This window comes from Lachnellula hyalina (genome assembly GCF_007821495.1).
Source record: "Lachnellula hyalina strain CBS 185.66 chromosome Unknown contig00003, whole genome shotgun sequence".
In the NCBI taxonomy this organism is placed as follows: Eukaryota; Fungi; Ascomycota; class Leotiomycetes; order Helotiales; family Lachnaceae; genus Lachnellula; species Lachnellula hyalina.
This window is the reverse complement of record NW_022157117.1, coordinates 105,284-125,307: the sequence shown is the minus strand read 5'-3', so window position 1 is coordinate 125,307 and position 20,024 is coordinate 105,284. Positions and strand designations below refer to the sequence as shown.

General features: G+C 48.8%; 6 protein-coding genes across 6 annotated transcripts; 1 reads left to right on the top strand and 5 right to left on the bottom strand.

Annotated features, from left to right (window-relative positions):
• Positions 1-702: 702 nt before the first annotated feature.
• NUP37 (Nucleoporin) lies at positions 703-2,547 on the bottom strand (the record flags this gene model as incomplete). The annotated part of the gene is made up of 1 exon (XM_031145781.1): positions 703-2,547. The coding sequence occupies one exon, from the start codon at positions 2,545-2,547 to the stop codon at positions 703-705; it is 1,845 nt and encodes a 614-aa protein (XP_031009713.1).
• Positions 2,548-3,372: 825 nt separating this feature from the next.
• mrr1 (Citrinin biosynthesis cluster MFS transporter) lies at positions 3,373-5,357 on the top strand (the record flags this gene model as incomplete). Its single annotated transcript, XM_031145780.1, has 4 exons — positions 3,373-4,022; positions 4,073-4,404; positions 4,457-4,545; positions 4,626-5,357. The coding sequence occupies 4 exons, from the start codon at positions 3,373-3,375 to the stop codon at positions 5,355-5,357; spliced, it is 1,803 nt and encodes a 600-aa protein (XP_031009648.1).
• Positions 5,358-5,831: 474 nt separating this feature from the next.
• On the bottom strand, positions 5,832-7,110 carry LHYA1_G000790 (putative 1-alkyl-2-acetylglycerophosphocholine esterase; the record flags this gene model as incomplete). Its single annotated transcript, XM_031145779.1, has 2 exons — positions 5,832-6,576; positions 6,962-7,110. The coding sequence occupies 2 exons, from the start codon at positions 7,108-7,110 to the stop codon at positions 5,832-5,834; spliced, it is 894 nt and encodes a 297-aa protein (XP_031009647.1).
• Positions 7,111-8,473: 1,363 nt separating this feature from the next.
• LHYA1_G000789 (uncharacterized protein) lies at positions 8,474-9,937 on the bottom strand (the record flags this gene model as incomplete). Its single annotated transcript, XM_031145778.1, has 1 exon — positions 8,474-9,937. One exon carries the CDS (start codon positions 9,935-9,937, stop codon positions 8,474-8,476), a length of 1,464 nt encoding a protein of 487 aa, XP_031009664.1.
• A 2,267-nt stretch (positions 9,938-12,204) lies between these two features.
• Positions 12,205-13,261, bottom strand: LHYA1_G000788 (uncharacterized protein; the record flags this gene model as incomplete). The annotated part of the gene is given in 2 exon segments (XM_031145777.1): positions 12,205-13,218; positions 13,229-13,261. 2 exon segments carry the CDS (start codon positions 13,259-13,261, stop codon positions 12,205-12,207), a joined length of 1,047 nt encoding a protein of 348 aa, XP_031009665.1.
• Positions 13,262-17,578: 4,317 nt separating this feature from the next.
• Positions 17,579-18,494, bottom strand: HAD (2-haloalkanoic acid dehalogenase; the record flags this gene model as incomplete). Its single annotated transcript, XM_031145776.1, has 2 exons — positions 17,579-18,213; positions 18,332-18,494. The coding sequence occupies 2 exons, from the start codon at positions 18,492-18,494 to the stop codon at positions 17,579-17,581; spliced, it is 798 nt and encodes a 265-aa protein (XP_031009656.1).
• Between the last annotated feature and the right edge of the window lie 1,530 nt (positions 18,495-20,024).

Sequence of the window (20,024 nt, the reverse complement as noted above, 5' to 3'; positions counted from 1 at the left end):
ACACCGGCCAGGAATCATGCAGTAATTTGCCGTATGTAAGAAATAGCTCAAGACCCGCATCGCACCCAGCGAAGAGAAACACCAGATCAATCACAACCAACAGGCGTTACTCGCACGCCACTCGCCTTGGGATTACACACGAATTCAAGGACTCTTGCTAACTCAGACCAAGAGCACAGGTTAACGCAGTGCCAAGATGACGACCAAACAAAATACCTAACTCAGACAACGGCCTCAAGCAAAGGGGTGTTCTTCGAGATGCATTTCCCATCACACCCTAATAAATTTTTCCCTTCAGATCCAGCAACAGTCACAAAAATGTACCCGAAAGTTATAAACACACCCCTCCACAGCCCCGCAGGCTTAAAAAGGGGTGGCAATAGAATCAATCCGGCCCGCTCACGCCTCCACACCTCTAGGGTAGGTACCAGCGATCAGCAGCTCTTTTGTAGAGGTTGATGTACCGCATGGAATACAGAGTTGCAAGGAATGGTCTCGCCTTGTACTCCACCTTGCCTTGCGGAAAAGAAAACAAGAAGTGAAGCCAGCAGGCCGAACAAATAAAGCAAATGGGATAGTAGAAGAAAAAGTGTGCCCAAGGAGATGCGACAAGGGAGCTGTGTCATTTCTTCACTTCATTTCGGCATGTTAGTGCTGGGTATCCTACAGAGATCTCGTAAAACGTCATAAAAGTGAAAGGGATCAAGACTGAAACAGCTTCCCCCTCCTCGATCCCCCATTCTCCATCCTCGCAAGCTCCTGGTCGATACCAGGGACATCCAGCTCCCCATTATTAGCACTCTTCTCCGTCAGAGCGAATCTTTCCGGCTGTCTCGTCTTCAATTCTTTACTCTTACTCCCTGTAGTCAAGATCACGAGCCTATGTTCGCCCGATACTAGGATTTCAGGGATTAAGCCTTGTGTCTTGGTGATTTGGTCAATGCCGGTACAGCGCTCGCCTTGCAGGTCAATGCCTTCAAGGCGCAGCATGCGGGAGCCGGATGCGACACTGTTGAATAAGTTCCCAGAGCCCGTTTTGCGGGAGTTTGCAGCCCAGTATTTGGAGAGTGAGGGAATAATGGTGTATGTTTCGCCGAGCCAGAAGACGATGGATTCTTCGGAGGGGGTGGTTGGTGATGGAGCTGCGATTTCGACGACAGATATTTTGCCTTTGATTGCGTCGCTTGAGCCTCTGGCGCTAAAGGGTTCGGTGGCTTTGCGAGTTGAGGGGGTCATGGGTGCGAATCTGGAAGTGGTGGGTTGGGTTTGGATGGATTGCCGGGATTTATTACCCGTATCAATGTAGCCGGTTAGACTGTATTGTGTTCTTGAACCGCCGTGGATTGTCTCAGTCGGTAGCTCATTTCTCGTTGTTCCTGGTCCTTCCCCCTCAATGTCCCACAGCGCCCATTCTCCATCGCTAAGTAATACAATGACTGCTGTTCCGGCTGATACCCACTGTGCATCGACAATGTTCTTCCTCCCAAAACCTGCATGTATGCCTGTCTGAGACTGGTCCTTTGTATTTTGAAAACCGGCATACAGAGATAAAAGAAAACTTCCTTGCTCAGATTCGGAAGATTCTGAACCTTCCTCGGTAATGTTGGGACCCTTGTTATAATCATATACGCGGCAAACGCCCGTCGTTTCTGCTATTAAAATTTGGCTGAAGCGATGTCCAGAGAGAGACGTGTTAAATGAAATCGACTTGGCAGGTGATGCTAAGAAGATCTTCTGAAATGGCTCCACACGTGATTCTGGCGATTTGACTGAGATTTTGAACAAAAGTAGTAATCCGGTAACTTCTCTCGAATGTGATGCAACGATTATGTGTGATCCTGTTTGTCCAGATGCCTGCTTGCTTCTGCCGAAATCTGCTGTTATGGCTACCCCGCCCGACGGCTTTTGATGGCCGTTGAGCATTGTAACTTTCTCCCCCCATTTTCCCTTTCCAGCATAGGCTGCTGTAAAGTCTGCTCTGAATTCTGGTCGTGCTTTGCTTTCGGGGGATGGAGGTGTGAGCGGTATAGTGACGAGTCGCAAGGAATTGTCCCCACAAGCGGCTGTAAATACAATATTCTTCTTTACAGGATCTAATCCTCGCCAGGATGCCCCTTCCGCCTCCAAAGCTGGAGTAGGTAATATTGCGAGATGTAACACGTTGGTCCCAAAGTGCAAATCCAGTGTTTGTAATATTGACGGGTATGGTCTCGATGGATCTAATTCCTCCTCGCCCTCCTCAAACTCTGGTTTGTCTTCAACGATCTTGGCGGGTAATTCGTCGTCATCTGATTCGAGAGATATAACAGCTCCTTTAGCACCATTCGTTTTCTTGGGGCCCACTGAGGAAGCAGATGAAGGCTTGAAAGCTCTGCCACCTCTCCAGAAAATCCTCACGCCATTTTCGTGACCGTATAGAATGATTGTCGAGCCATTGGGGGACTTGATGGGATAGGTTTTGGTTGTATGGATTCGGTGAGGTAAATCGTAGCTGAGCTGTATGCTTTGCTGACTCTTGGTGATGCGAGGTTGGGGGAAGCTGGCCATTTTGTGGAGCTCCGGAGAAAGAGAAAGAACAGGAGGTAAAAAAGCTATTCGTTTGCGAGGATCATATCATAGCTAGTGGTAATTCCAACACCTTTGTTGTTAGGCTAGCCTGCTGGAGCTGTGGTTGACTTGGATTGTTGTTTGGGGTGCGGTAAACGCGTTGATCAACCGCGTCCGTCATTTTTAGATCTTCAACCTTACATATCAGGCTACAGTGCAAAACTAGCAAGCTATTTTTAGGCAAGGGAAGGGTAAGTTAAGGTAAGGTACCGGTAAATAGAACTTCGGCTCTGCCGCGAAGGAAGCAATCACGGAACGTTCAGAGGGGAGGATCTAGGAGGAAATCCTCCCAGACTTTGTTTGAAGCTCTCTCTCCTCTCCACAAAGCCTCATGATACCCCACAGAGACGAGATTATATTCCTCTTCTCAAGTTAGAGAGAAGTGTTGTTTGAATACAGCCTCAATATGAGGACAACACAAGACATTTGATTGATCTATAGCTGGCCTACTGTAGTGGGTTAAGTTGCATTCGATTAATCTGTCAAAGTGGTGGGGCCCTTCCTGATGAAGCGCTTTCATCGGGGTTTCCGTCCATCTTGTGTTTTGCGCCTTTTGAATCATACTACCATTTATTCCTTTGGCTTCTGGACCTCTTGAAAGGAAGGCTCTAGTGGAGTCCTTTTGCATCCTTTCTTCTTGTAAAATGTATTAGAATAAGTGAAACGACGAGATTCTGGATACATATGTTTCCGTTTTAGCAGATCTTGACTTGGAATTTTGATAAAAATACAGGTTTTTAAAGTCGAGATTCTGTCTCTTTCAAAATGCCAGACCAGGATGGGAAGGAGATTGCCCAGCACAATGTCTATTCCACGGCATCCACAATTATCGATACATCATCAACAGAAGATTTCCAAAAGGGTAGCCGTACACCAGAATCTCGAACCACCCATTCCTCCTCCAGTACCCACTACTCAATACGTTCAGAGCCCCTCCCACCTCTCGAAGTAGCTTGCACACTCAATCCTCTCACCAACAGTGAACGACCAGGTCACACGTATACCAAAACCATCGCATCACTAGCAACATCTGGCTCCCGAATCCCCTCCTTCGAAGTCGATTTCGGTGTCAATGATCCAGAAGACCCGCGAAATTGGCCCATGTGGTACAAAGGTTTAACAATCAGCGCAGTCAGTTTCTCGTCATGGGTTGTGATAACATACAGCACAAGTTACACTATTAGTATGCCTGGAATGATGGAGGAGTTTCACCAGACCAATGAAACGTTCGCTACACTTGGAATGACATTCTATCTTGCTGGATTATCTGTGGGGAGTTTGTTTCTCGCACCGTTGAGTGAGATTTATGGGAGGAGACCAGTGTATATTGGAAGTTTGATATTTTTTACCCTGATGGTCTTGCCAACTGCTTTGGCAACATCTTTATCTGAAGTTTTGGCTGTGAGGTTTTTCGGGTAAGCCTCATCACAACAGTCTATGCACAATTCAAATCTAACAAGTCTAGTGCTCTGGCTGGTGCAGCCATGTTGTCCAATTCCCCCGGCACAGTTGCAGATATCAGCACTGAGCAATACCGAGCCCTCGCCTTCAGTATCTGGAGCGTAGGCCCCACGGCCGGACCGATAACAGGTCCTTTAATCGGCGGCTTTGTAACACAATACCTTGGCTGGAGGTGGACAAACTGGCTAATCTTGATAATGGGTGGTGTGGCTTGGATCATGTGCACTTGTATTAAGGAATCTTATGCCCCAGCACTGCTCAAGAAGAAAGCAGCAAAACTGCGAAAAGAGACCGGGGATGATAGGTGGTGGTGTCGCTATGATCAGAAACTAAGTCGTAAGTCATCGCCATCAGCCTTCGATACTATGGAAGCTAATTGTGTGCCCAGCATTCGAAATCTTGAAAGTTAATCTCTCTCGACCCTTTGTGATATCGTTTACAGAGCCGATTTGTTGGTTCTGGAATGGTTATATTGCTGTGAGTTCAACCTCTCACAAATTGAACCCCAATCACGGAGCGCGTCCCACTTCAAAAGGCAAAAGCTAAAACCTCCCCAGGTAATCTACGGGATTCTATACCTCTGCTTCGTAGCCTACCCCCTAATCTACGGCAGCCACCGCGGCTGGTCCGACAGCTTCATCGGCCTCAGTTTCATCGGAATAGGCATCGGGAACTTGCTCGCCATCATCACCGAGCCCCTCGCCCGCCGCATCATCAACACGCACAAGAAAGACCCCTCAACCGGCCGTGTCGCGCCTGAAGCCTGCGTCTCCATAATCTGCGCCGCATCCCTGCTGTGCCCCATCGGCCAGCTCTGGTTCTCCTGGACATCCCTCCCCATCACCATCCACTGGATCTGGCCCATCCTAGCCGGAATCCCGTTCGGAGCGGGCAATTGCCTCGTGTTTATCTATGCGAGTAATTATCTGGCGGGCTCTTATGGCGTTTATTCTGCGAGTGCGTTGGCGGGAAATGCTATGTTGAGGTTCATGGTCGGCGGCACGTTGCCGCTGGCCGGGCCGAGTATGTATGAGGCGATGAGTCCGCAGTGGGCGGGGACGTTACTGGGGCTTGTGCAGGTGGCGATGATTCCGATTCCTTTTGTGTTTTATAAGTGGGGGAATAGGATTCGGGCGCGGAGTCCATTGATTAGGCAGATGAGGGAGGATATGGAGAAGAGTCAGAAGGGGGGTGCGAGCGCGAAGAGGCACGAGGAGATGAGTGGGAATGAGGATGTGGAGAAAGAGGCTGCTGCGCAAACGGTGGTGGTGGTGGAGGAGGGGAAGTGATTGTTTATAGCGGATACCATGTACCGGTACATCAAATAGCAGGAAATGTAAATAATTCAATCGAGACCAAGAATATGCACGTCACATCTTAGGTATCAAAGGCGAGGTAGTGGATGGATCTGGGTGTGATGCGGAGTTGGCTTTCTACTCCATCAATGGGTTGAGATGGGGGGCGAGTAATCCGAGATAATGTTGGGGGAAGCGGGGTTTAGCACGTAAGGTATGGCATATATACTTTAAATAAGGAAGCAAAGAACCCTCAGGCCGGGTAGATTTTATTGGCGAGGGCACAATAGACTTCGTGATCGACGGAATTCATCTAAAGGGGGCTGACTTAAAGATGTCTCAAAATGAAAACCAACTCAGATCGCCGGACGAGTACCTGGTGTGCGTATTAGATTAGTTATGCTACTATTCAAGGACATCTATCAAACCTTTGTTCTATCTCGCCCAGAACTAGCTGACTCACACCCTTCACGAATCCCAAAACTTAACCTCCGGCCACTCCTCACTGGGACCCTCCAACACAACCTCCCTCTTCCCCTGCAAACACCGATCAAACCAAGCCCCTGCGAACTCCCCCACGATCTCCAGCATCCTCGCCCCCCTAATCGTCCCCAGCAACTCTGCAGCGCCCGGCACATCGTACCCAGCAGCGATAATCTCATCATACAACACCGCAAAATCAGTATATGCGCCATGCAAACTCCCCTCAACAGCAACCTCCAGCTTCATCCCCGTGCTGTTCCCCACGAACCATTTCCACGAATCGTCGTTGCTCTGGTTATGCACCGCCGAAGACATCAGGAAAAACGGTCGATCAACACCAGTGCCGACCACAGAACCCCAAAACGTCCCATCCAAATTAATACCGCACGCAAACCGCTCATCAGCAGCCATCGCGCTCGCACCCGTGGCGCCGCCTAAACTATGCCCGAAAACGCCGACGGAGGAAACGTCAAGCGTGCCATGCACACCAGGGATCTGCTTTGCGAACGTGGCATTCGTGGCTAGGGCATCCAGCACAGCGCGTAGATCTGCGACGTGGACGTCGACTGTGCGGGCTGCACCTTCGGGTGTTCCGGTTGTGCTGTTGACGGCGATGGCGGTGCGGTTATCGGGGTACTCGATGAAGCCGGTGTCGAAGGGGTGGTCGACGCCGACGACGATATAGCCTTGCGAGGCCAGGTTTGTTAGGGTTGCCGTGTAGTCCTGGTAGCTGCCGCCGTGGCCGGGGGAGAAGAGTAGGATGTTTGGGTGGGAAGGGGAGGTACAGTTGGGGTGTAGATAGGCGTTGGCGTAGGCGGATGATGTTACGTTCAATGTGAGATTGGCAGGGAGATCGAGGGAGGTCCCAAGGTAGGCGGCATAGGCGGGTACGACTACAAGTTCTCAGAGTTAGCATTGGCAGTTCAAGGAACCTCTTGGAGGTTGGGAGCACTCGGGAACTTCAGGATGAACCAGAGTAAAGTCTGAGTACGCCAAAACGCTCCCGAAATTGTCCAAATTAGGAAATAAACTGCTCTTGCATACAGGCTGGGGCAAGGTGGTAACGGCGGGTGTGTTGGATAGGATAGAAGACCGAGAGCATGAGATCTCGATACCGAACGTCTGGTGCGAATGGATCCAGACGAGACGTGTCTAGGAGCTCAATGGAAGTTGTTCCGACAAGCGAGGGGCCTATGGGATGTGGAAGGGCGAAATTCAGTGAGAGCGCTTGGGAGGCGAAGGCCAGGAGGAATTGGAGATGCATGCTGAAGAATGAAAGGATTGTGTTTGGTGTGATGATGGAATCCGTATGAGAAGCTGAGGGTTACTTAAGTATAGGTAAGTCCAAGTCCGTTACCACCAAGGAACCGTATCATGGCCAGACGAACGTGTACTACCATTTATAAGCAAACTCATGGTCATTTTACCATCATTATATCCGAAAATGGTCCTAGCAAAATCCCGCAAGGTAAATAGATGAGGCTGCCTAATCTGGTAACACAGAGCGCTATCACGCTATTATGCCGCTAGGAGCCCCTGTAATCGAAGGGGGATTCATGGGGAATTCATGGGGTTAGGTGAATACGAACTTTTAGCGAACCACTTAACTATAAGTGAAGAGAACCTGCAGGGCTTTATACCTACTTTATAGGGTCTATGCGGCGCTCATCTGCTTCAGGCCCTGCATTTTCGGGTCATTTCGCCATCACCTTCGTACTACAGTGGGATCTGAAGAGATCTAGGCATTCACAAAGTGACTTACTGCGCCCCGTTGATGATGTGGAAGTACTACTTCGTCCCAGGCCTAATGATACCACCAATAAGTCGACGTCACGGGGTGACAATGATCTTGAAAGCACCAAAGTATGCCCCGTTGCCTGGTCATTGTTGCGAATTTATTCAAAGTATAGGTACTGCAAGACAATGTCGAGGTAAAAAGGCGTTACCACACCCAAATCGTCGGAAAAGTAAAGGAAAGTTTGCGCTGAAAGGTACTACCTTCCCGAGCAAGAAAGCGGGGTTCGTATGCAAATGCGGTGGAGAGAAAAAGCAGTGCTCCTGAATATTGTCCGACGCGGACCGGGAATGCAGAGTAACGGAGGACTCGAGACGAGGACCTCAGCTCAAGAAAGAAAGCACAGGAGAATAGTTGCGGCATTTGGTTCAGCCGAATGTGATAAATCCAGATTGAATAATTGGTTGAATATTTAACCCGCGCCTTTCCCAAACCCCAAGCCGGCACCTTTTGCTCGACTGGCCCAACCTTTTCTGCTCCAAACAGGATATACTGCCCAAATAATCGCTAAAATCTATGCGGTCACGACGCTTAGTCTATTCTTGACCTCCGATTGAAGGAATGCCGCCCCTTTGAATCCTGGTATGATACATTTGAACTCCTTAAACAATACTCGAGATACCCGCAACCGAAAGATGTACAAGGTAGGCGTTAGAGTCCTGGTGAGGCATTGGTATTGATGTTCCATGCTCGTTTCTTGAGGCTTGTCCAAAGCATAGTATCCTGTCGACTCTTCTAATCCCATTGGGATTTCACCCATGCTTGCATAGATCTTCGTGGCAATGATAAAATGCAACATATCCAATACTCAATCAATCGCAGGGCGAAACGATCAAGGCCACATGCATTCGTACATGAACATCCAGTCTCCAAACCAGTTATCGAATCGCCCAACCAGTGTTGTAAACTCATCTCCTGGGCTCTTCCACTGTCGAGTGTGGAGTCCGTCCGTCATGGTATGTCTCTTGAAAGCAATGTTCATCGTGAAAGAGGAGAAGGAACATCCCGTAAAATGCGTGCTTTTCGACAGAACTAGGTAGTCCACAAGAGCTTGCTGATCCCAAGTGAGGTCGGTCAAAGCCTGGAGCTCCTGATCCTTCAACAAGTCCAACTTCGAAGTAGTATTTATCCCCAGTCTCTCATGCGCTATTTCTCCGAATCGGTGACCATCGGTTGCATTGCCACAAGCAAGATACGCATGTTTCAGTTTTCGCGATTCGGCTTCCTTCAGGTAGCCTTCACTTTGTACACTGAAGTCTGGCCAAAATCCAAGTGCGTCGCTTTCTGTTCTCAAATGGACGCCGAGGTATGGAACGTCAAGTTTGCTGTCTTTTGGTTCGACTCCTGCAAATTTGGAGAATTCCCTTAGGACTGCACGGGCAATGTTCTCAATATCGGGGTTTATCCTTAGCAGATCACCAAACGTGGCTGCGAACTCTGGCCCGTCGCGATAGATTGGCCATTCGAAGAAAGTCGCCCACCTGAATCGGACAGATACGGGCTTTGCCTCGGACGGAGTGCGCCTTGTGGACACCAACCATTTGTCGAATCTTACGCGGAAGTGGTCCAAATGTCTGTTGTAACCGCGCTCATCGCAACCATCTGGGTTATTCAAATCCTTTGGGTAGAACTCTTCCATCTTCGTAATATTCTGGTGGTTAGGAACGTCATTTATTGTATCGAAAATGGTCATTTGCGGGCAATTGTCGGCCATGGCGCCGCGGAAATGTGCTTCGTCGAAAAAGTAGCTCAAGGGTTGCATTCCCGTGGTAAAGAGGTTGGCATGATCCTCTTCGGAGCGTCGCTGGATACGGGGAATAATCAAGCCACTCGATCCCGATTCGATCGCATATCGAACACAGGTCAAGATGAAATTCCTAATGTTGCCAATTCCTCCCGAGTTGTTGTCGCACACGTATACCAGGCCAGGTGTCCATTTTGTTTCCTTGCATACGCGTTCAAGAGGCCACCCCACGTATTTGCCGTTGAAATCGTAATCGTGGAGATTCAAGGTCATTGTCTCTTTTGTTTTCTCCGCAGCAACTACTGGAGTTTTGGCGCCATTCGACGTTTTCTCGGGGGTTGAAGGTGTCGTGGATTCGAGGTTCTCGTCCGTTGTTGGGGAGCCGAAAGGATTGAGGTCGGATATCGACTGGTCGAAGAAGAATCGATTTATGACAAAGACATTGACCACCAGTGCGACGAACAGGACATAGCGGTATTTCCACCATTTGATGCGCGAGATGCCGTTGATCATCTCGGTCACCTGCTTCTGATACCGATGATTTTGGAGCATTGTGAAAAGCGCGGAAGGGAAATGGACGGAATGTTATATACAAAGGTTAGCCAGTCAGGCTAACAGGACAACATGTGTGTCTTGAAGTGACGCAGAAGGCGAACAGCGATGCAAGGGATGCAAGAATAATACAGTGAAATGAATGTGTCGAAGGGACAGGATCTGGTGGAAGGCAAGAGGACAGCAGGTAGGTATGATTTATGATTATTTGAGACGCCGCCCACCAACACTAAATGGTTGAACTATCACTTCAGCTCAGCCTAATAAATGGCCCCAACACGCAATAAGGAAGCGGCGGATCATTGCTACGGCTAAAATTGGAATCAACCCCAGCGGACTTTTCTTGGCGCCCGATCCGTCCAATCGAGGGTCTTGGAAAAACAGTATCTCCGCCCACGCCGCTCTTCTCTAAATAAGGTTATGCTGTCAGCTCACTGCTCCCTCTCCCACTGTCATGCAAAAAAATCGTTTTGCAAAACAAATCAAATATGGGGGGTTATATAGGCATCTTCATGCCTTCCCTCGAGCCCGCTACCAAACATGCTTTGGATGTGAGATACCAAGGGAGGAGGAATTGAAAGAGCAGAAAGGTTAGTGAGTGAACCTCATCTTTAAGCTATCCAACATTCGGAAGCCAACACTAAGCCTAAATCGTCCATTTAGGAGCCGTCGCCAAGGCTGTGGAAAAGGGGAAGGGAGTTTGAAGTAAGCGTGTGGTCCAATCAGGAATGAGGGGTTCTGCAGGTATTAGTCGATAATTTACTCCGTACTTCGTAAGATAAAGGGGTTGTAAAATTTGAAACTGAGTTCGTCGAGGTCGCCCGCAGGTCCGGTTTGCTTCTTTTTACAGTTTGACATAATAGTCTACACAGTATTTGCTCCATAGATATATATTCAATGCCACTTAAAGAGCCCAGATTCGATTTGACAAACGAAAAAGGGGCTCGGCTCTGGACAAATCTAGGTCGCTTGCCCTCAGCCGCAATGGAGATATCTACTCGGATCATATTTTAAGCTTATCAAATCCTTTTGCTTTATCGACCTCAAGGCTGGGGCTGGCTGGGTTGGGAAGACCCACCTTGATATTCCATCCTGTTTTTTCATCTCGTCCCTGACGTGACACCGTAACAAAACTGCTCTTTACAAGCCATCGCATCCATAGCTTGAGCCACATGGCAAAATCCACTGTACGGCTTGCAAGTGGCCATCAAGAATGCTGGTTACGAATATGTATCTTCCCATAACCAGTCTCCGAGTGTTCCGGGAACAAGCTCTCAAACTTTATCTTCCATGAAACACAAGGGCTGGCTGCGTGAGGGGAGGGGGAGGGTATGAAACGTTTATCGACCATAAGAGTTTATACTTGTCTAACTTGCATCTTGCCAGTGCTTGTCTGGGACTGGCGCCCTTTTCCGGGCCGGCAGCGCATTAAAAGAGATATCCTACTTACATCTCCAACATGGCCAAATCGCAAAGCCCTCTTCTGCTCACGAGGCTAGGCTACCTCGTAAAGGGAAAAATCATGGTCCTTTTCTCAAATCTGCGCCGCACCCCACCTGCCTTTTGCATCCCCTACAATCGCCATCACCTTCCCCAACCATCCATCCCATCCCATTAAAACTCCCACATCTCCTCCTATCAACCTTACAAAATGTATCCAGATTACAAGTTTTACACAAATTCGAGCCCAGCCCAGCCCATCTGATTAAAACCAGCCACTATCCCCCAACTTTGATCCCATATGGTAGATCGGTGTGGCTGACTATCATGGTATAGAATCCTTCAGACCTAGCCCGCGTCGGTAATCCTATCAAAAGCTACCCCTGGGCGGCCCTGATGCAGGAACGGCTTAGGATGTTTACGAAAATGAGGGGAACTTTGGAAAGTGCCGGTATCTTTATTGCTGGACCTGAAGATCTTCTGTAGCTAAGGCAATATGTGCTATGGGATTGTGGGCTAGAAGCTTCCACAGTTCGGAATTTTGGGTAACGGGTGGTTGTGAGAGTGCTAGAGCTGTGATGGTGTTAATGATATGGCTTTGAGGTAGGTACCTACCTAAGTAGGTTGGTAGATACAAGTAAATACAGCTCAAACTAGGATTTAGAAATTAACAGTGAGTGAATCATCATATGCCTCATCGGACCAGATAAGACCCCTATACACAGTTTTCATGCCCAACCAAACACCCGAAATATTCCCCCAAGACTCCATTTCCATCCATCCATGAATGCCATGCCAAATCAAATCAAATCACCCCTACTCAAAGATCAGTTTATCCCAAACGCAGCCTTCGAGGCCACGACGGCCCTCCTTTGCTTCTCCACCACGGTCAGAATACTCATCACGGCCAGGATATCAAATTCCTCGCCTAGATTGACCAGATTCTCCCCAGCCAAGAACCGGAACATACCAACCACCGACCTCTCCTCATTACTCACATTCCCCAGCCCCGCATACACCGCGACCGTCTCCCCCGTCGTAACCCGAATAAGTTTCAAACCCCCACTCTCCTTATTCCCATCCTGCGTTCTGATAAACGGCCCACTGGAATACCGCCACTCGAAGCGCTCGCGCACGAAAGATCTCGGCAGCGTGTGGCAGAAGGCGTATTTCTCGGGCGAGAAAATGCCGCCCATAGGAGACAGGCGCTCAGTCTTGAATTTCGGCAGGTCGCCATTCGACTCGGCTTGTATGGGGGGTGGTGCAGGAAAGGCGAAGTTGTTGGATTTGGAGTCCGAGGGAGGGGTGGAGTCGCTGCCGTACGGACACAGCGTGATGTCGGCTTTCATGGTGGCAGTATGAAACTCGACATAGGAGAGGATGGGAGATTTCTGCGAGGCATTCGTGTGCAGTATGATGTCTGGCTTGCGTGTGTATTCCCAGGGGGACTCGTCTTGCTGGACGGTGATGTAGAAGAGGTGTGGTGGTGCGGGCAGTGGCTTTCGATCACCTCGTGAGGGTGCGGGAGGGGAAGGCGCAAGCAGGAAGTCCTGCTTCTTCCGGTAGAAAGTTATATCTCGTGGTAAGCGCGGATACGGTACTGATGATGCGCCTGGTGATAATGTTACTGGCGAGTCGTTCTTTACGACTTCTGGATGTTGGTCTGTGACGACTTCTGGCAGGTCTGAGTATATTGGCGGTAGTTGTGGTGGTGGTGGTGATGATGCTTTGGTGTCGATCTTGGGTTTGCTTCCCCTTCTTCCATTCTTTGGTTTGGCGGCACTTGGTGTTGGCGTTGGTGTTGGTTTCGATAAGGAAGCCCCATCATCGAAGCCGAGCACCTGCTTCCACTTGCTGCTGGAGTTTTTCCGCAGCATTTTGCATGTATACAGCTGGCGATATCGAGAGCACCAGCCAATATACAAGGCAATTTCTTGGATTGGTGTTGTTCTGGTGTTGAGGCCCAGCTATTACCCCCATTGCCGGGAGTAGAACTGGCTCTAATAGCCGCTACTGCATACGCCTGGCAACACGCACGGTCGGCGCTTTAAACCTATTGAGGCTAATATGAGGGTAGATTTCCGGGGTGAAACGTCAGATGCACACTATTGGCTGCAATTTGATTTACTATGGAGGCAGAAACTACCCCCTATGCAGAAGGTCGCCATCCGACTGGGCACCGCTGGAGAAAGGCTTGGGACCTTGTCATAAGCAATCTAACGATATCAAGGCATGATCTACTGGGGGTATTGCCACTTGAAACCAATGCCGACGATATAGAAGAGCTTAGAGTAAGTAGCTGGTTGAAAATCTATCTCTACGGAGTACAACTATACCCTCCTACATAGCTAGAGCCGCATACTATACTGCTTTGTTCGACGCAGAACATTCCAACCAAAATCTCCAGAAGAGGCTGAACCAGAAACATGCGGACCTAAACCCTGTCACGCGGCAGGTTTTCAGAATGTCATGCATGCATGCATGGAGCTATTGGAGGTTGAGTTACGTACCTGGCGTCTGGAGAACGCTGCCTCTTAATCGCATACGGAGTAAAACTTCAATTCAAAGTTGGCGGGAAGGCTGCCCAGAATTTATCAGCTTTAAACGCGAAGCCGGGAATACTATTTCTAGTACTCACTTGAGTCTTTAGATATGCGACAACTGCGCTGTTGACACATTCAGCACAGGCAGGCTAATCTTTATTTCTCTATTGTTTGATGCGCGTTTGTCTGCAGACTGGGCTTCACCAAACGCTTGGAGACCGGCATATCTGCATGCCAGCTATCGGTTATTGACCATCGCGGTTGTAACACAGAGGTGAAGGTCGTGCACATGATAATATCTATGGCCGGAGAGCAAGAGGGTTGCAGAAGCAGTGAAGTCGGGTCGAGTGGTGGAAAGACATGTTGGAATCAGGCCAAACAAGAGGTTTGTTAGGTACAGTATAGGTCAGAGTCCCCGAGCAATGCATGTTAAAGGCTAGTTTTGATTCCAAACCTTGCAACGAGATATCAAGATCAACGGTCTTGCATGAAATAGATCCTTTTCTTCGCGGCTCTTTGCAAAAGTTGAACGTACGCACGTAGTACGGCTGCGTGCTGTCAAACGCGAGCTGGTTGTTGTGCTTGCTAGCTACTACTCGCCGCTCCTTGTGCGAGGCGTCTTTTGCTTGCGGCTACGCTTAGTTGGCCGAGGTTGGATCTACGCCCCTTTTTTCCACCCTTTAACTTCCTGGCCGTTCACGAAGTTGTATTGACCTTGGGACTCTTCGGCTGGTTGCTCACCCTACAGAACCCCTTTAGTTCCTCCGGCGAATTACAAGGTCCTCTTACCATTGGCTTGCCATCTTCCGGAGCCTCTACATACTCCTCTTCCTCCGTCACGGCCTCCTCTGTCTAAACCTTGCATTCATTGTCGTCCATCTGTGCCTTTTTTTTCACTGTCATGGTGGTCATCTCCAAGGGAATCAGGTGCCGCGAAGTGGTGTAGAAATCAATCTCACTGGCTGTAAATAGCCATGCTCGTTAGTACACAGGCGTGCCTATGGTTTATCATATCAGAGTTTCCTAGGAAAAGATAAGTTCAAACCTGTGACCCGCCAAATTATCCCTCTCGAGGATCTTGGATCTGTGCTTGTGGAACTGGCTTGGCGAGGTCCTAGCACCATCAGCTCCAGGCGACGAAGTGATGGAAGGCAACTCGGCTCAACTCACAATTCCGATTGATATTCGCAGCAGTAATCGATCCAAGCAATTGGGACTTAATTTTATACAAGGACAAGGACAAGCCTGCCGAGACGGCTCGAGCCGTGCTTGATGTTCAGCTGCCAAGCAAGCTAAGTCTATTTAATTCACGCAACAATACGAACATTCCTATCACAAGCGGTGAGTAACGGTTACACATATTCTAGTTGCAGGAAAAGTCTATTTCTAGTTGGCCCAAGAGTCTGGATCTGTCATAGATCTTAGCTGTGGGGGACTATATGAGCGCCTCATATACACGATGCACCCCTCGACTTTCAAGACTCGTCGCGAAATCTAACAATTTCCTGTGACGAGGTCTCTAAAAGCCCTTTGGTTTATGTTCCTCTCTCTCTAATTTCCATCTATACAGAGTTTAGCATTCCGAGATTTAACTTTACTTGCATTTGGTCCGGATCGCTAGGCAACTCTGATTGACTCCTTGTGGTCTTCTGCTTGATCAAGTAAGTAATAGCATCTTAGCAACTCACTAATCTTCTCTAATATATCATTCGCAGCCGCCAAATCACGTTACGAAGTCACAAGGAGCTTTCGAAGGCGCCCAAATCAAACACAATGAGTTTCCCACTCAACCAGTATCATTTCGACCCAAAATTCTCCAACGTCTCAACACACTCGGTATCTTCAGCGCCTGATCAGCGCTACCGGACTCTTGCACCTTCTACGCCATGGAGGACCGGAGGAATACGTCGCTTCCCTTGGCCGGGATTTTTATCGCTGCTCTTTGCTGTGCTTGCTGCGGCTAGCATGGTCGCTGTTCTCGTCATCTCGGATAACAAACCAGTGACTGGTTGGACTCTCTCGCCCGCCGTGTATCTCGCTATAGCGTCGACGGTTGCCAATATTCTCCTAAATCATGCTTTGTCTGAGGGGGTTCAGGTAGCTTGGTGGGTGAAATCCATGAAGCGGGGTTCAAATATCTCGGATATGCATAATATATGGTCACACGGAACAAGTCTGAGGAGGGCACTTATCTCGGGACGCTCATTTAACCTCGTAGCACTGGCCTGTATAACCGTTGCTCTCGCTCCTGTGAACGGCCCCCTGTTGCAACGAGCATCGACCATTACAACTACGCCTCACAAGACCGTGTCAACTCTCACAATTCTCGCAGCGCAGGAGTTTCCCACAGGATACACGGGGACTATTACAGGACGTGCACATGCCGTCGGCTTCGTTACTTCCAACTTTAGTTCTGTCACGCAGGATTATGTGCTCAAGCGGCCAATTAACGTAACTAACTCTGGTTGTCAAGGCCGTTGTTCCGGTCTTTTGCAAGCGGCTGGTTATGCCATCGATTGTCAAGAATCGGTCTCGTCGTTCAATCTTTCTACAGCGCTTGCAATTTCGAATGGCCAAGTGAACAGTCAAATAACAAACGGTACGAACGTATTTACCACCAATTTCACATACACGGAAAATACCATTGGTGATAGCCAGGACGATTCCCGTCCATCTTTTAATTATACCTCGATGTACAAATCAGATGGACAATGCTGGGGCGATCTTAACATTGCTCAATGTACCTTGGAGCCAGCCCTTTTGGAGTACCATGTCATCTTAGTCAACGATACCATCAGCCTTGATCCGGGCTACACTTACAAGGACGATCGTCTCATTCAATATGTGCCAGCTGTGGGTGACATTTCGCAGGGACCGACAACTCATGGAGGAATGTACCTTGCGTTGAATTCACTTTTCTCATCCTCTGTTCACCTCCGCTTTACAGGTGCTGTTGGATACGACTTGCAATCAACTGGTGCTCCAGCACTTCAGTATGCCCTAGCCGGATTAGGCTCAGGCACTGACGATGATATGTTTGCTTGCCCTACATACTGGAGTAATCCTACAGCTGATATGCTAGAAGCTACTCGGGAACTCGCGTTTAGGACGTCTCTCCATGCTGCCGACGCTACCAACGCCACAAATATTCAGACCGTCAACGCAAGCACAGAAAGCATCATCACAGTCTACCGCTCCCATTATCTCTATCTAGTCCTTGCTGTTGGATTCACTTTGCTCTCCACAGTATGCGTGATGCCTATCTTCCTGGGCTGGTGGAATCTTGGGCGGAACTTCACGCTTTCTCCTATTGAAATCGCAAAAGCGTTTGACGCCCCGTCGCTACTCAACTCGGATTCGAACTTGAATGCACAAGAGCTGCTGAGAGAAGTGGGCGATCGGCCTGTGAGGTATGGAGCTGTAGTTCTGGGAAATGGTGATAGTAGGAGCCAGGAGAAGTTGGTTCTTGGAGATCCAATGTATATTACGGATCCTGTAAAGGGCAGGATATATACTGGATGAATCCTGTTGTAATATTGATTTCGTTTGTTTGTTTGGATATAATTTATAGTACTTCTTCTGAAGTGACTGAAGGTTCTGACTATCTCTCGAGGCTAAACGTCCAAAGTAAGGCTTATTATTTCTACTTCCGCCCATTTTAACCTGGCCCTAAAGCAGCTGCCTCGTTATTAAAACCTGCACCACTTTTCCCACCATTATCCTTGGTCCGTTTCTGAATCTCGTTAACTGCCTCGTCGACCCCTTTAACAATTACCGTAGGTCCACCGCTTGCCAACTCGCCTAATTTATCAGTCCACCCCCCTTTCCCATGATGCCCACCAGCTCTGTCAATCCACGCAGCTTGCATACTAGCAGCTCTCGCGCCCACGACATCAAAAGGATTCCCACTCACGAGCCAAATATCCGCCATATCCCCTGCCTTCTTCCCAACCTTCTCCGCAAGGTGCGTGTAGACTTTTGGATCCGGCTTGTAGGCTTTCACTTCCTCTACGGTCACGATACCTTTGAAAACGGAGGTATGAGATGACAGTGAGGGTGATTGGTTTACCGATGATGATACCATGGCGTCTGTGCCGTTGGAGAAAACGTAGGCGTCGATTGAGGGGTTGCTGGCAAGTGCTTTTAGCGCGGGTGGCACGTCGGGGAAGGTGCCGAGGGAGTCGTAGGCTGTCATGAGCTTGCTAACATCGGTATCTGAGAGCGAGAGACTGAGTTCATCTAAGGCGTGCCGGAGAGATGTATTGGTGATTTCTGAGAAGGGTTTATAGAGACCTGGGGTTTTTCTGATCAGTGACCAACCACGTAAGCTGGGGAGGGTAGGTCAGATCTCACCCATGCTATTCATCCTCCAGGTATATTCCAACTGGAACCTATTGCTATGAGCACTTACACCCATACAACCCTATGATGCTGACTTGCCTTCTCCATAGTGCAGCTACAGACTGGGCTTTCTCGTCCCCAAAGTGAGTAGCGAGTTCCTTGGCAATACTCTCGGTTGAGAGTAACGTGCCGTACAGGTCAAATGCAATTACAGTCTTATTTCCCGAGGACATGGCTACTACTAATTGAAATGAAAATAGATGAAGCAAGAATGTCGATGAGAAAGCTGGAGAGTATAGGTACGAGTACGAGTCCCGTCTACGAGGTGGGGTTTACATATGATGACGCAAGCGGGGTATACTGTAGTACTGTAACAACAAATTTAAACTTTGTCAACTTTCAACGGTATCAAGTTCTATCAGAATCTGATAAATGGGTACATATCTAATTTGATCTGAACGGGATATTCGGTTGTAAACCTTTTCGTGTTTCTACTTGTCGAAGCACATGGAAACATAAAGGCCATTTTCACGACGGTGTACTTTAGGCGTCGATATATTACCGTAACAGTTATAGAACTGAGGTACCAGATCCAGCTCTAGGAATTGATCGAATGCTTATTGTTTCCGCGAATCCAAGACGGGGAAGAGTCACTCCGGGAACCCACATTGAAGTATTTATTAAGCTCCTCGGGTCCACCCGAGCTGCATAATATCTACAGTATCATTCTAGATCCATCCGGATTGACCACCTTACCATCCATCTCGTGATGAAGGACGAAAACGAAGAACACAACTTCCAACTCTTTCGAGAATGTCTGTCTACGCCACTTATTGAAAATTCATCCATTGCTCCAACAAAGAAAGTTCGAAAGGCTCGTGCGGGGCGTAAGACGGCTATCAAGCCCGTCTCAACCTCAGCGGAACAACCCGATGATGCAGCTGAGCTTGCGGATTTCATAGATGTAAGTATTATCTATTTGAAAAGAGATAGCAACATCCTGATCAAGGGAACTATAGTATCTGGCCACAGAAATCTTCACAAATCTCCCACCCGAGCTCCAAACACTCACATACTCAACATGGCTCAATACACCCTCTCTACAAAACCAATATAGCATCCCCGTCCCACCCGACACCATATCTAAGCTCATAAACACCCTCCCACTATCAATAACCGACACCCTAACCACCTACTCAATCCTCAGCCCCACAAAAACAACCCTTGAATTCATCAACCCAGTCTTGACATCCTATCTAGAGACCCTAACCACCGCTCCTCTACCAGGGTCCCAACTACGCGCCAAAGCAACAGAATGTGAGATCTGTCTACGGGAATGGGTACCGTTGACGTTCCATCATCTGATACCGAGAGCCGTGCACGCAAAGGTGTTGAAGCGGGGCTGGCATACCGAGGATAGACTGGAGAGTGTGGCGTGGCTGTGCAGGGCGTGCCACAGCTTCGTTCATCGGGTTGCGAGCCATGAAGAGCTGGCCAGGGAGTGGTTCACAGTGGAGAGGTTGATGGAGAGGGAGGATGTGAGGAGGTTTGGGGGAGTGGGTGGGTAGGGTGAGGTGGAAGGCTACTTAATTACGTGAATTGATGTTGGGATTTACAGATGCGCGAAGATGAGAAATCGTTGGGGATGAGAGGAAAGTGTATGTTTCAAGGTGACATTGGGTTATCAGCTGTGGTTTTTGGTTGAGCGTCTTTGAGAAAATGCTTGTCCTTCAGTCAATTGACACCCCGTTTTGTAAACCCGA